Source organism: Thermobia domestica, chromosome 2, assembly GCF_964235325.1.
Source record: "Thermobia domestica chromosome 2, izTheDome1.hap1.1, whole genome shotgun sequence".
Lineage (NCBI taxonomy): Eukaryota > Metazoa > Arthropoda > Insecta > Zygentoma > Lepismatidae > Thermobia > Thermobia domestica.
This window is the reverse complement of record NC_137455.1, coordinates 330,879,176-330,894,240: the sequence shown is the minus strand read 5'-3', so window position 1 is coordinate 330,894,240 and position 15,065 is coordinate 330,879,176. Positions and strand designations below refer to the sequence as shown.

General features: G+C 40.8%; 1 protein-coding gene across 3 annotated transcripts in view; it reads left to right on the top strand.

Annotated features, from left to right (window-relative positions):
- The window catches only part of Gpdh1 (Glycerol-3-phosphate dehydrogenase 1), a 168,748-nt gene that overhangs the window by 75,455 nt on the left and 78,228 nt on the right, over positions 1 to 15,065 (top strand). For all 3 annotated transcript variants that reach the window (XM_081749107.1, XM_081749109.1, XM_081749108.1), the window contains exon 3: positions 8,039 to 8,179. In XM_081749107.1, the coding sequence (XP_081605233.1) occupies positions 8,039 to 8,179 (141 nt within the window). The remainder of the gene's footprint in view (positions 1 to 8,038; positions 8,180 to 15,065) is intronic.

The following is a 15,065-nucleotide window of genomic DNA, read 5'->3' as shown; positions in this document are numbered from 1 at the left end:
TTTAATGTAGTCTGGCGCGTTTGGTTGTGTTCCAATTACGTACGAGGTCGACATACTGAAAGCTCGATGAAACGTACCACCCTCAGTATGTGGAGTGTTGCTTAAGCTGGAAATGATTCTTTGATAAGATAGGGAAGTTTTTTGTGTCATGACTTGGAAAAATCATACATGAAATGTGAACATAAACTAACATGATTAGTGAAGTTATCTTAGTGACGAGGTGTTGCCATTGCTCCAGCTTCATGATGAATATGCAGTGCACATTCCTATCTTCCAACAACTGCTGTCTTTACAGGGGGGGGGGGCGCTCAGAGCATTAGCACATGGTTTGAAGAACGTTCAAAATATTTTTGTACTTAATCTGGGCATTAAATTACCCACATTTAAATCTATAGGTGAAACGCAGAAATAGGTATGACCGTACTTTGCTGGAACTAGGGATCCTGATGAGTTAGTGGATCCGCAAGACTCCGTCCACAAAATGCCCTTAGATTCTTCCCTAAAATATTTTAAAGACTTTGTCTGTTGTACGCTATCTTGATTTCACATCCATATTACTGTGTGTAAATTTCAAATTAGACACAAAACCCTGAAGCATATAGATCGATATTTTGTATGTCGTCTGATAACACCTGTTATACAGTGATGACTTCAGGATATTGGGAATCACAATGAGAAGAATAGGAGATACGGCCCCGGGGATTTTCGTAACGCCGGGGAAATTGAAATTTCCCCTGGGCTGCCCGCTGAAAATCATTACTAGTAATAGTAGAGCATGATGGCCAATTAATATGGCATTGAAAGGTAAGACCAAATAAGAACCATAGAAGCTATTTTCTTTGCTTCTCCCTCTCCTGAGTTAACGGATCAGTCAATGTGCCTGTCACACATTTTCTGAATCTTTGTCCTATCCTGCTTACCCTATTTGGTGTGTCTAGGCCAATTAGCACTTAAACTGGGAACATTTTGAAAGTAATTATATGAAATCACGTTTTCCTGACAATCAGCCTGGTACTAACATTACCTTGCAGAATGGGCGTGATAATCAAAAGGTTAAAGAAAATATATTTAGATCTAAATCGAAATTCGATTCAAGTCTATTATGATGACCATCTATACTCTTACTGGTATGCAAGGAATTTTTTTAAATCACACTTTGAAAAAAATATTCGTGGCGGATCCTCCCCGTGGAATGTCATTTGGTCCATCACAATGTGTCTGGCAAGACTGATTTAAACAATTCATTAAAGGCAATTCATGTATCGGAACGTTTAGATGAGTATTGTTGTGTTCAAGTAAGCTGCTGTTTGTATCAGTTGCTGTACGAAGAATCAGTGACTGGAATGCAAACCAAACTCTCAGAATTTGTACGGCCTGCTTTGATGTACGGACGATTATAATTTCAGAGATAGGGAAGTTCTAAAGGAAAAAGTAGGTGGCTTATCATTTCTTATCAGAAGTCCGAAGTCATATTGGGACAGAAAGATACCTGCCCACGCCCCTCGGAAGTCCAAGGTTTCTACGGGCCTAAACCGTCACTTGACATGATGCCTGTAAAATATGTGTGAGATATGATTAGTTGGGAACTCTTTCATTACGATCCTGCAGCATACGTGTTTTATTCGATTCTTCGACGTACAATACAGGCTCTGATTGCAGCAGAGGAACTCACCATTCTGATTTATTAAGGTTAAAGGTATTTTACAAAATTACATGAAATTATACTGTAATAGTAACCCGTTTAGTCATGAAACAAATCTGTGATGTCATTCTGCTTACACTATCTTTCTTGCTGCTGTAATTTTCACAACTAGCTGTGTTTATTAATCTAACATAATAAATTAAAACTAACTGTACTAAACCTACACTCCAATGTAAATAAACTAAACTAGTTCTGAGAAATGTATTTTTGTGGAGAAATTATCTGTTGTTCACTATACTCTTGTACTAGTGAGTATGAGCCACAATATTACTCGGTTTCATTAGTTCACGAACACTTCGAAAGGATTTTAATTCTATAACTATTAGTGACTAAACTTACTTCCTCTGGAACAAGTAAAATTAATACTCTACTGAAACTAGAAAGATTTAAAAATCGTCTCAAATTGACTATCATTTTAAGTTCACTTTTAGAAAATATAATTTATGAAATATAAATTACGATTGTTACTATATACACTGATAGAAACGCATTTAAGAAAAAACTCATAAGTATCCGCGCCTCAGAATATCTATAAAAGTCATGCTTAATCTTAATTTGAAGGTTCCAACACACCATCCGCCGTATAGGGCAGGTTGCTAATAGTCTTTTGACAACACGATGACTGTAGTTGCATGTCCAAATCTGTTGTAGGTGTGGATCTCAGCGTATCTGCAGTGCCGGACTGATCAACGAAAGCCTATTGTACAATTTAATTTGTTTCGAGCCTGGTCGTATAGTGGAGTTGTGAGAAGCCGGTGGTCATTCTGCAAAATTATGTGTTACATATCAATGTCCATTAATCTCTGGTACACAATCGGGTGCAGAGGGTTCCACAGCACACATCCTAAACTCAATGCCTCTGTGACTCGACAAGGGTGCGCCTGGTGAGAAGAATTGTTCGGGCCCCTCTACCTAAAACGAGGACGATGGTCAGTGCAGTCAAGGCTACTATCACTACCTATGAGGACATGAATATCAAATAATAGACTGTTACAGACAGATCTACGTTCTCGCGCTTCTCTTTCATTATTACCCCTGATCATCTGCTTGTCGGCTAAGACGTCTTTGCTGATCTCGGTAGAGACATCAGCGGCAAGTCGTTCAAGAGATGGGAGGTGGCTACTGATCAGAGTCGTTCCTGTCTCAGGTACAGTGATTGTGCGGTCCATAGGCATGGTAGCCTTGATGAGAGGGAGCGGTAAAATCCATCGTATTCGAACTTCTCGTGACATCATCAATCCCCTACTTCGTCATTGTCTGTATACTGTATCGAACCCTGTCTTGCAGTAAGATAACCGTTTCCATATTGCATGACATTCCAGCATGCCGTATTGGGTATACACCTTTTAATTTGAAGTGCTACGTTTCCAGATCTAAGCCCGATCTAGAACACGTAGATACTTCTGGTGTGTGGGGTCTCTAATTAGATCTCAGCTCGCGCCAAGTGGGACTTAGTGGTGTGTGAATTTTCTCTGGCTGTTCTTCCGTTTCCTCGCACTTCATTCCACTATTTGGTTCATTATAATCACTGTCTCTCTCAGCCTCGGTGATTAATCATCAAACGTTAAACTGAAAAAAAAAAAAAAAAAATGACGGGACGCATGGTACATGGTGTGGCGGTGCCTGATTGCTAACCAGCCTTCAATTATAGACTTTTAATTATGCCAGTGTCTGTAATAAGAGTGGGATGCCATATCCAGACACATCTATATCCTACCAAATTCCTGTCCAAAGAGCTTCGTTGCCCGACTGATCTGGATGGTTATATTGCTATTAGAACGAGAACTGTATGCATGGGCGTAGTTATGGGGGGCATAGCCCCCTAACTTTTTGACAAAAAATAGAAATGCCACCTTCCGAGACCGAGGAAAACGTATGCCCCCCAGCAGACAATTCCTAGCTCCGCCCATGACTATGTATTTGTATACACTACATAAGCATATTTGAAATATCCTACGAATGTGATACTGAAATCACTACCACCTGTCATCATTATGTGTTTAGCGTTCCTTTCGGTATCAAGGCTGTACGAGACGGAGTCTTTTGTTTATAGTGGTAACCGAACCACTGCTCAGATATGCATCTGAGATAAATATCTTCAGCAGAAATTGAACCAAGAGCCACGCATACAGAAAGCATTTCTTCTTGTGTACCAACTTTGATCCATTTTCGTGAATTCGTACTAGTGTTCATAAATGCTTTTCCTTCAGTGTATTAGCAAACGTTATCAGAACGTATATTTTCCTTAAATGTAAGCTATAGCATTGCATTCGAAAAAATCGGAAATATACTCGTCCAGGATTGAAGTTTGAATATTTAATAAAATTAAAGATAAAATGCAGTGTTTGATTGAAAATTTAATAAAATTAAATATAAAATTCAGTGTTTGAAAAGAAGTTAGTAAATACCATGGTGTTTAATAATTAAAATTAATAGTCCTCAATTTCAGTTGCCTTTAAATATACATAAGTATGCTAAAGAACTTCGTTTTGCATCTTTATCCCCGTTAATTTTCAATTATGTTAATATCAATGGCTGAAAATACTAAAATGTACCGGTACTCTCACACATTCGTCCTGTAAATATATAATTGTTTTTTTCCCCTCTTCTCTCAATGAAGAGCTTTCACGTGGTTAAGCGGTTAGCGTACACTCTGTTTGTGGAAGACCCGGGTTCGATTCTCGGCGGAAGCTCATGTGGTTCGGATCCCATGTTAAGCTGTATGTCCACGTCTCATACAGCTTTGCTGCTAAGCGGGATACTAAAATTAAATCAAATTAAATCTTCCCAGTGAAACATTTTCAGTGCTAAATATTAATTATATGATTCCCAACAACTTATATATTTCAGTCATAAACTCTTAGAATAAATTTAACAGTGTAAGCGAAAAAAAAAAAAAAATCATAGTGAGGGACATAGATTTTTGGAGAGGCGTATGTAGGCCATGGCCACGAAAAGGATTTGAACTACTTCTCTATTGGTAATGAGCTTTAAAACATGCATTTTTAAAGCTGAAAACTCATCCCAACTCCTTCCCTTTTTTCTCAAATATTGAAAAGTTTTTGAGAAATTTGTTTTAAATATTTGGGAGTTAAATGTTCATATTTTAGTGGAAATTCCTATTACATAAAAATTATAAATGTTATTGTAATGTTATGTTGTGAATGTTGATACTACTATGATCTAACCTAAAATTAAAAAAAAAAAAAATCTTATTACGTTAAAATCTTTATAGCTGTTTATTACGTTAGTGTAATGTAAGTTAATTTTCTCTGTAAACAACACAATTCAAATTCAGAGCAAATTGATGCATTTCGATTTTCATGGCATTAGAAGCTAATGTTTATCAAGATACAAACTCATAAGGCACACATTAATTTCTTCTGCAACATTTTTTTTAAACAAAAAATGTTTTTAAAATGTAGCAAAGTTTGTTCGCCAGAAGTTAAGGGATTTTTACTACCCGAAACACATGACATGACATAGCATAAAATGAGATACATATCAAATGGGTAGGAAGCATCGAGGAATAACACAAATAAGGCCTCCGTACGACATTACGCTTGGCCGTATCATCGGGAAATTAGAAATGAGGCAAACTCAATGAGCTGTGGGAATGGAGTTTGAATGTGGCTCGTAGTGTACTTTCCCGATTGTGAAGAAAATGCCAGGAAAGCGAGAATTTCGAAAGCAATATGGCCAGGCGTCCTCAAAACACAACGCAGCACCAGGACCGTTATCCAGCATTAAATGTCTGACAACATCTAACCTGCACTGCATCTGAGCTTTGAGCAATCCCTGGGACCCATGTATTCTGATGAACTGTGTATCGACTGCTGTACAGTCGAGTTGACCCTTTATGCGAGACAACCCGTTCGTTAGAGGCATTTCATTTACACCGTGACATTATCAGGACCACCTAACATGGCGTCTAGTCCACCGTGAGTGGACCTAAGAATAGTGAGGTGGAATACTTTCCACTGATGAGTTCCGATTCAGTCTAGAGAGTGATTCTCAGCATCTGTACACCTGGCGAAAACCAGGAGGGCGCTATGACCCTGCTAGTTTTGTAAAACGAAATAATGACAGCACTGGAGTTATGGAATAAGGTGACATCACGTTAGGAGCACGGAAACCCCTGCATGTTACCGCATGGGTACTGTGACGTGTGCGATCTACAAGAACGTTATTCTACGCGAATATGTGCGACTCTAATGGACCATAGTGTCTGTTCATACAGAGCGCAGCTGGTAGAGGAATGTCTGGAACATGAGGAAATCATACGCTTGGAGTAACAATCACGCTTTTATTATCTTCATCCGATTGAACAGGTCTTGAAACTCCCTTGGACGTCGAATTGCACCCCGGAATCTATCACCCCGGACTCTGGATGACCTCCAGCGAGTGCTTGTGTAAGAGTGGGATTTATTACAACAGGAGTTGCTGGATATCCTCATCCATAGTATGCTAACACGTTGAACAATGTGTGTAGCCGTTCGAGGAGATCAAAATCCTTACTGAACGTTTCTGGCGATGTCAGATGCGACCAATTTTCAATCTACAGGATAAACTCACACGAAGTAAGTGCATTATTCGCCAGTTGCTGTGTTTCTTTTGCATTTGACCTGGAGTGTGATCTCTGGATATCTCTCCCATAGTCCGATTCCGCAGATCGGCATCGGTCTCCCATTTTCAATCTTTGACTACTTTCCCGTGGTGTTCCTAAACTTTTGGACATGAGTGTATATATTCCATATTTGATTTTTGGATTATGATAGTTGGGATTTCCCAGTTCTAGAAAATATTCTTTAACAATAGTTATGCGTTTCATTCTAACTGCTAATTTACACATAGCATACTGAAATAATTCTTGTATAGCTATTATTGTTTAATTCCAACTTTAGTACATAGTGTTGAAACATAGCGATTGCTATTTAGTGGGGTTGAAAAGAAAGAGACTCATGTAGTGAATGTTACATATGCAATTAATCGATTTTTTCACTGTCTCCATGCCTTAGAATTTATAAGTCAGTTGAAAACGGAAAGGGGGAAAGATCTGGACCATTTTTTTTACTGGTTGTTCTTTGATCTCTACTTCTTTTCCGAAAGATACTGTACAATGGAGGGGAGAGTTACTGTTGCTTAATTTGGGCCCCGTCTTTCCTTCGAAAGATATATCGGTAGATGAGAATTTTTGCTCACAAACTTGGAGGGGAGACTGTTTCTATCATTATCAGAATTTTCTTCTCAGTTAGGCCATACTCGACCTCTCAATGATTTTAATATGGCCATGGTCGTAGAACGTGCACTTCGACTATTGCAGAACAAGTGTATTCCCGATTGCTAGTATTTTATTCGGGTATTTCCTAGCGAGAGACAGAAATGACAAGCTAATAAAAAATAATCATAAATGGTTAGGTGATTAGTAATGACAAAGTACTAAATTGAAGTTGCTGAGATTAACGTATACAAATTAGAATGAACCCTATAAATCACTTATGTTGTTCATCATATAGTAACTTGCACATAATGCCAATGTATTGACAAAATCATCGACTGTATCATAGTCTCAATATTCCTTTACTTAAAATCACTGAATATCATGACATGAGACCTAACTATTTATTATAGTTACAATTCCCCATTTCATTCTGTTCTATTAATCGATGTACCTTCGCTAAACACAAGTCACTTATTAGCGAACTCATATTAACCTTGCAACTAAATCTAATAGGGGAGGTTCTCAAAAATTAATTTCCTAAAGGCTGATTTTTTTTCTGGTAAAAGGAATGTTTATATTACATAATACGTATATTTTAATGTTTTAGTGTGCAGTCGAAAAGATTACTCTCTTCCGTGCCAATTAAAATTTAACATGTTTTGACAACTTGTCACTCGGATTGGAGAGGAAATTCTAACTATGAATTCACGTAGAACACCTATGTGAAAGTGAAGAATTACTGGTATTATGCAGGAGCTGAGATATCAGAAAAATGCCTAAGAAAAGAGTCCGATTCTCCCAGTCTTGGAAGACAAAGACAGACAGACAGACAGAAGAAGAAGAAAAATCTAGAAGTGAGGAAATTCTCTGACCTTTTTGCTTCAAATAAATTCCGCCAGAGAGCAACCAGAGTAGTTCACTTTGTTGTATTTCAATAACTGGACTGAACCCATTGTGGATACAGGCCCGTACAACATAGGGACATGTTTCCAGGGAACATTTGACGTGTGCAGTATATTGTCCTTGAGGGATTCTTATTTGAAATTGGTCGTTTCAGTACATTCATGCCAATATAGTAGAATGACATAAATTAATCATGTTACTGATTCTTTCAGGTGGCTGTACCTGATGTTGTGGAGGCAGCTAAAGATGCTGATATTCTTATATTTGTTGTTCCTCATCAATTTATTAAAACTCTCTGTAAACAAATGGCAGGAAAAATCAAGCCGTCAGCTGTTGGACTGTCACTTATTAAGGTAAAGTAGATTTTTTTTTTCTCTGTGTATGTGTAAATGTATGAGGAAGGATCAGAAACCAAGGTTGCAAGGCCGATATTTTTGGAGTTTCGTCTGTTATAGAGGAATGAGGAGTGTACGGTAATTTTAATGTACAAAATTAGAAACTGTACATAGTTTCAGCAACTCACCACCAACGACGCTAGTTGTAGGTAAACACAAATGGCGACTAGTTAGGAAAACTAGTCTGACGAAGAAATCCGCTCAGTTATTCGATTTCTGTGGGCGAAACATGTAACCGCGGCTGAAATTCACCAGTAGCTGGTAGAAGTTTACTAAGAGACTGTAATGTCTCGTCAGCATGTCACAGAATGGTGTTGAAAGTTTGCGACTGGTAGAGAAAACGTCATCGACGCGCGGACATATCGACCACCCTCCTTACAGCCCAGACCTCGCTCCAAGCGATTTCCGCCTGTTCCCGCACTTGAAGGAATACGTAGAAGGCCGTCGCTTCGTTTCAGACGAGATGATGAAACATTTCCTGACAATGTGGCTGAACACACAAGGACAGGATATTTACCAGGAGGGAATCTTCAAACTCATCCCACTATGCGACAAATAGTTCAACCGATATGGAGACTATTTCGAAAAATAATCCACTGTATGTACTATCTGTTCGTTGTATTGTTTGAATGAAATATTATATATACTTTTCACTGCAGGCTTTGTAACCTTATTTTCTGATCACCGCTTGTATAATTACGTTCAAACGCTTTACGATTCCTACTTTAATTTTGAAGCCTTTGTATTGCCAATTGATATATTTATTGTTTGTCTCCCTCAAATCTTTGTATTAACTTCGTGAAAGAGTTTAATAATGGAAAACAGTAGGTTGTCCTTCCGTGTTGAGTGGCTTCAATTGGTGAGATCAAAAGAATTATATACTGTTGTGCCTGACCATGTTAGTCATATTGTGTAGTTGAGCTTATATTGATTGAATGATATGTATTGACGTCTTTCAACAACAGTGAACCAACATGAAAAGAATTACTGTTTTCCATTCCGGACATCATTAGGTCAATGAAAATGTCAAACGTAGTTTACTACTACGTAGTTTAGTCTCACTCTTGATCAGGGGCGGATCCAGGACTGACTTCTGGGGGGTGGGTGGGTACTGCTACTTTTAAGGGCTCCAAACTTTTTGATGGGTTTTATTTATATATATAAAATAAGAAAGTTTCCTGTTCTGCTCTTGATTGTATGTTTTAAAACGAATTCAAACAGTTTAGCTCCAAGAATAACTTTTTAAAATAATTAAGCCACGCTGATCTTCAAAATGTTAATAAATGCTGTCAATCATTGCTAACAATTGAGTGTGGCTATAAACAATAAAAAACCAAAACCACTGGTAGTGGCATACTTGATATTGCAAATCACCTGACCCCTCCTCATATTTCTTTGCCATATGAAAAGTGTTTGATATTTGAGGTGTATATTCTGAAAATTCGTAATCTGGATTGTCTCCGGGTGTCAGTAATCTTTTACTGTGGAACATCACATGTTGAAGAGAATTCGAAGAAATGTGAAATATTGAGAAAAGTAGCAGCGCTGTAGAGGTCATTTTGCATTAAAGCAGAGATGCAAATAAGCAACATAATTTTACTCACCCAAGAAAAAAGCTACCAGCCCACACCCCACAATAGAAATGATTTACTTACCTTCAGTATGATACTAAGTAATCGCCCGCACCGATGAACCACTCGCCCCGGGCGAGTGGGTGACTGCTTATTTGTATCCCTGCATTAAAGTATCCCGTTGTTCGTGAAAATTGCAGCACGAAGAAAGAATGACGGAAATGCATCCTAACTCTCAGGATAGGTACTGCAGGAATATCCATAGGAATTGTAGACGTATGAACGATCACAATTTCATCCGAAATGGCTCGTTAGCCCGGCGGCGCCTGCAGTTCTGTCCACAAAATTGTATCACGAGAGTGGTTTTGCAAAACACAGGTAGTGAGTGGATCGTAGATTTACCAAGAGACGTGTCTCCAATCGTCACAAAAACTCCATAGGATTGTCACGAGAGAACAGAGAAAATTGTTTGAAGCGCTGGAGAGTGTCAGTTACACTTAGAGCAATGGGGCATTCGAACGGGTCTCCATAATCGGCCAATACGAGGGTCACTACGGAAGTTTTGAGATGTGAAATAACTTACATACTTAAAATCAATTTAACACTTACATTTTCTCAAAGTATTCATCATTACACTGTACACACTTTTGCATCCTTGAAAACCACTTTTGAAAACAGTGTTGCCAGTCTTTTTCTTCAAGTGTTGAAAGTTCATTCTCGTGAGCCACTACAGCTTCTTTAGGGCTGCAAAATCTCTTCCCACGCATGCGATCTTTGATCCTGGGGAACAGAATAAAATCACACGGGGCCAGGTCAGGGGTATACGGCGGATGAGTCATAAGTATGACATCCGTAGATTCTAAAAACTGAATTGTGATGTTGGCCGTGTGTGCGGCCTTGTTGTCATGATTAAGCAGGATCCCACGCAATCCAGTTCTTGGACGCCGTTCCCGAAGCTTCTGGAATACTTTTATTAAGCAAACAGTGGTGTACCACTGAGCAGTAACAGTAATTTGTTCTTCAAGTGGAATAGTTGTAACATGGCCAGATTTGCAGAAGAAAGTTGCGACTATCTTGTTCCCCACACTTCGCGGTCGCTTCACTTTTGTGGGTGGGTTTTCGTCTGGAAAGATCCAAACTGTAGACTGGTGTTTATTTTCAGGGTCAAATTGATAGATCCAAGTCTCATCACCAGTAACAATGTCAGAGACGCGTCGAGAATTGCATCCATCAAATCTTGCAAGCATTTCTTCACACCATTCCACACGCATGCGCTTCTGCTGTGGAGTCAAAATGTGAGGCACCCAACGAGATGAAACTTTCCTGAACCGAAGATGATCATGAAGAATTTTTGTTACTGCTGGCGATCCAATGTTCACTGTAGATTCAATGTCCTTGAAAGTTGTTCGAGGATTTTCTCGAATCATTTGTTCCACAGCAGCAATGTTTTCATCTGACACAGCTGTTGCTGGACGTCCAGCTCTCTCTTCATTTTTAAACGATGTCCGGCCTCTTCTGAATTCACCAAACTACCGAAAAATTGTAGCACGGGAAGGAGCAAGGTTCCCAAATGCCCCCTGCAAACGGACAAGGCTTTGTGTCTCGTTCAAACCACTTTTGAAATCGTAAAGGATCATTGCCCCAAAATGTTCCCTTTCGAGCTCCATTCTAGACAGACGAATACTGCTCACATCAACAAACAAGTGAAGACGATAGGCCACGCCGATAAGCGAGGCGAGTTGAAAGTTGCTTCGCTTCTTCGCTCTGGATACCACTACCAAACGCAATTGTTGGAATTCAAATACTGTGCCACAACACTTTGATGCTAGTGGTCTACTGTTCCACGCTTAGTTGCATGCATGGAGAGCATGCCCGCGACCGTTCGGTCTATTTGATGGACGGGTACCGCTCAAATGTATCGCACCCCGCCCGTATTTTCTCAATACGCTATTGATTGCTCGTGCACAATGTGCATCGTTAGAATTTGTCCCCTAATTCTTACTCGCCTAAGCGATGTAACCCCCATTCTCTGAGGGAGTGAGATATGCACACTGCGTGGCCAGACCGAAGTCCTGAGTGCCTACCGGTAGACCTACTGGTTGAGACAGACTGCTAGCGAGGCAGTCCTACCATGCTCTGCAGGCATGGCGCCCGAGCGTTGTAAGGCAAGCTCACCTCCAGTCCGTGTTCACCGTTACCCAGGTTCCTGGGATTGGCTCCCACAAGCTACCGAATCCCACGGTATGACCACAGCCCGGCAGAGTCCAACCCAAATCCGGGGCCCCAGGCAATGCCCGAGGGGGCTTGTTCAATCCCGGCCCTGCCTACCTCTATCGTTCAACTGGCTACCGCCTTGTCGTGTAGAGGTACCACGCACATGTCGAGATACTTCTGTATCTCATCCCGGACCCAATGGTACGTGTTAAGTCACCATTTGAGTTTGGTGCCGGCCCATATCCCACAGAGTTGCCTCCCTTTAGCAGGATCAGAACCGTTACCCAGATTCCTGGAATTGGCCCCTCCCCCACCTCAGTTTGCCCCCCCTGCAGGCAGGAATCCGACACCCCCCGGTAGGGTCGTCCAAGCAATACGGGACTTCCTCTAATTATGGTAGAGGTACACCGTACATTACCAGAGCCAATGACTGATGTAGACCGTTTGCTCAAAGGCAGACATTATCATTTGGGAGCCGTGTCTCCCCTGGTAGGCCCGCCCAAACAATACGGAGCTACTTATCTTTAACGTGTTTAGGTATCACGTACACGTTGTAGCTAAGCTACTTGTCCGAAACCCAATGGTACGTGTAAACCACCATTAGAAGGGACACCCACACCCTTCCTCGGTAGGGCCGTTCAAACTATACGGAACTACCTCTAGTTACGGTAGAGGTACACCGTACATTACCAGACCCAATGGCTGATGTAGACTGTCTATCTTTAAAGACAATGGCCATTTGGGAGCGGCGGCTCCCCTGGTAGGGTTGTGGCTCCTGCACCCAGTAAGGGCTGTCAAACCTGGGACGAAGGAATGACCCACTTCCTCAGCGCTCCTGAGGTACGAGTGTGCGTTAGGGTACTATGTATCCCATCCCGGACCCAAGAGAACGCATTTCGGTCTCTTTGAGGGCAGTACCTACATCATCCTTCCGGTAGGGCACTGGATCCGCCCACACTGTTGGACACACCAGCTACCCACTCTTTTTAGCGCAACCTTATCTCCCGAACCCAAGGGCACGGCCTAGTTGCCCATTTTGGGGGATACCCGAAGGCTCACCCCCGCCGGTAGGTACGGCAGTCGAGACTACCTACCCCACTGAAAACGTGATGGGGTCACACGTACTCTCCCAGATCCAATGGCACGAGTTAGTCGTCCATTTCGGTGGATACCCGAAGGCTCACCTCCGCCGGTAGGTTATTGTCCTGCATTACACACAACCTCACAAGAGACGTTGAAGTCCGCACAGGACATTCGAAAAGGAAGTGTTTCCAAGCCTCCCACTAGAACCAATCTCCCCCACTGGCACACTGTGGCCACAATTCATGCCACAGGGGGTCTGCCAGAGGGGGTCCCCTCCCCCTTTCTCAGCACGGGCTTGGGACCGGCCATGGCGGGGTTACTGTGCCACAACAATGCGTATCTCAAAACTTTTGTAGTGACCCTGGTAGAAGGACAGCGTATCGTACCACGAAACTGGTGTGCATGCACGACATGTCGCCATGAGAATGTGTGGAAGCAATGAACAGAAGAAAACCATACACGGTGATGATCGGGCAATGGACTGCGTAATGTTACTGAATGAGATACGTTTTGTGCACATGGTCGTGATCGCTCACAGTGTTAGCTCGACTAGACGGTAATGGGTGTGCAATCATCACCGATGTGGATCTGTGTGTTGACGATTTGACTCTGGTTGCAGCACGTATGTCTTTTCATGGATCTTATTGACTCATAATCACAAACCCTTCAGACTACAATGGGCCCATGAAAACCGTCGCTGGGCCTGCTGAGTGGCTGACGGTCGTGTTTTCAAACGAATTCCACTTTAACCCGTTTCACAGTGATGACTACGTGTTCAATAGACGCTGTCGTGGTAAGCACAATCCGCTAGCATATATTGTTGACCTTTATAGTGGTCGAACGGAAGCTGTGAAACGTTTTGAACAGACACCAACAATCATACAGGACGTATGCAGCAATTTATCGGCGCGTGTGTGAAACAGGGACCGTACTACGTGCCCATTTGGATGCTGGTCGACCCTATCGTGTACGAACACCTGTTATGGATTAATTATATTAGAAGTTGTGGACATTGACCCAGGTACAAGTACGAGGACACTCAATTGCTGTACGTCGTCCTATACGCTTGCCCTCAAAATGAACATTTAACCATTTCTGAACGTTTAACGTATAGTGGGGCGGTGCACCATCCTGTTGAAAGCAAATACCATTCTGATTTTGAACTCGTGCCAGAATTCAATTTGTAGTATAAGTAAAGAATTATATTGATTAACAGTTCCATCAAAGAATATCGGCTTTATTATTCCTATTGAAGAAATGGCAGCCGAAACTGTAACTTCTGGTAACATCTTTTTTTCAAAATGACATGTGTGTTAGCAGCGCTCCAGTATACATAATTATGGCGATTGGTATGTCCGTTCAATTTGAAAGTTGCTTGATCTGACCACCATATGTTATCAAGAAAAGTCTCATCTTCATTAACTATGTTCATGAAAATTGCACAAAACTCAAACCGCCTGTTTACATCTCCATCATGCAAACTTTGTAACACACGAGGGATGTAAGGTCTCATTTTAAGTTCCTTTAAGACTCTGCGAACACTTCTATCACAGATATCTAACTCTCGAGATTTTTCCATACTTGTTCCGGCTCTCTCTTTGCTCCTTTGTTAATCGCAATGCCATACTTACCTTAAATCTTACAATAAAAAGAAAAAAATAAACCAAAAACAAAATAAGGTTTGTGTAAAACTAAACAAACAAACAAGACATAATAATAATAATAATAATAATAATAATAATAATAATAATAATAATAATAATAATAATAATAATATGTAATAGAAAGCAATGAAAGCTAATCATGTTACGTATGCCACACCCTGCATATCACCGACTAGAAAGTTGTCTATTTCAACCATAGAAATGGTCGTATACAGGAAATAAAATACGTATATGGGGATATTCAGTTAAAGCTGTTGCCTTTTTCTCCATGTAAAATTATGAATCGTTGATAGAACGCATTAACTTTATATC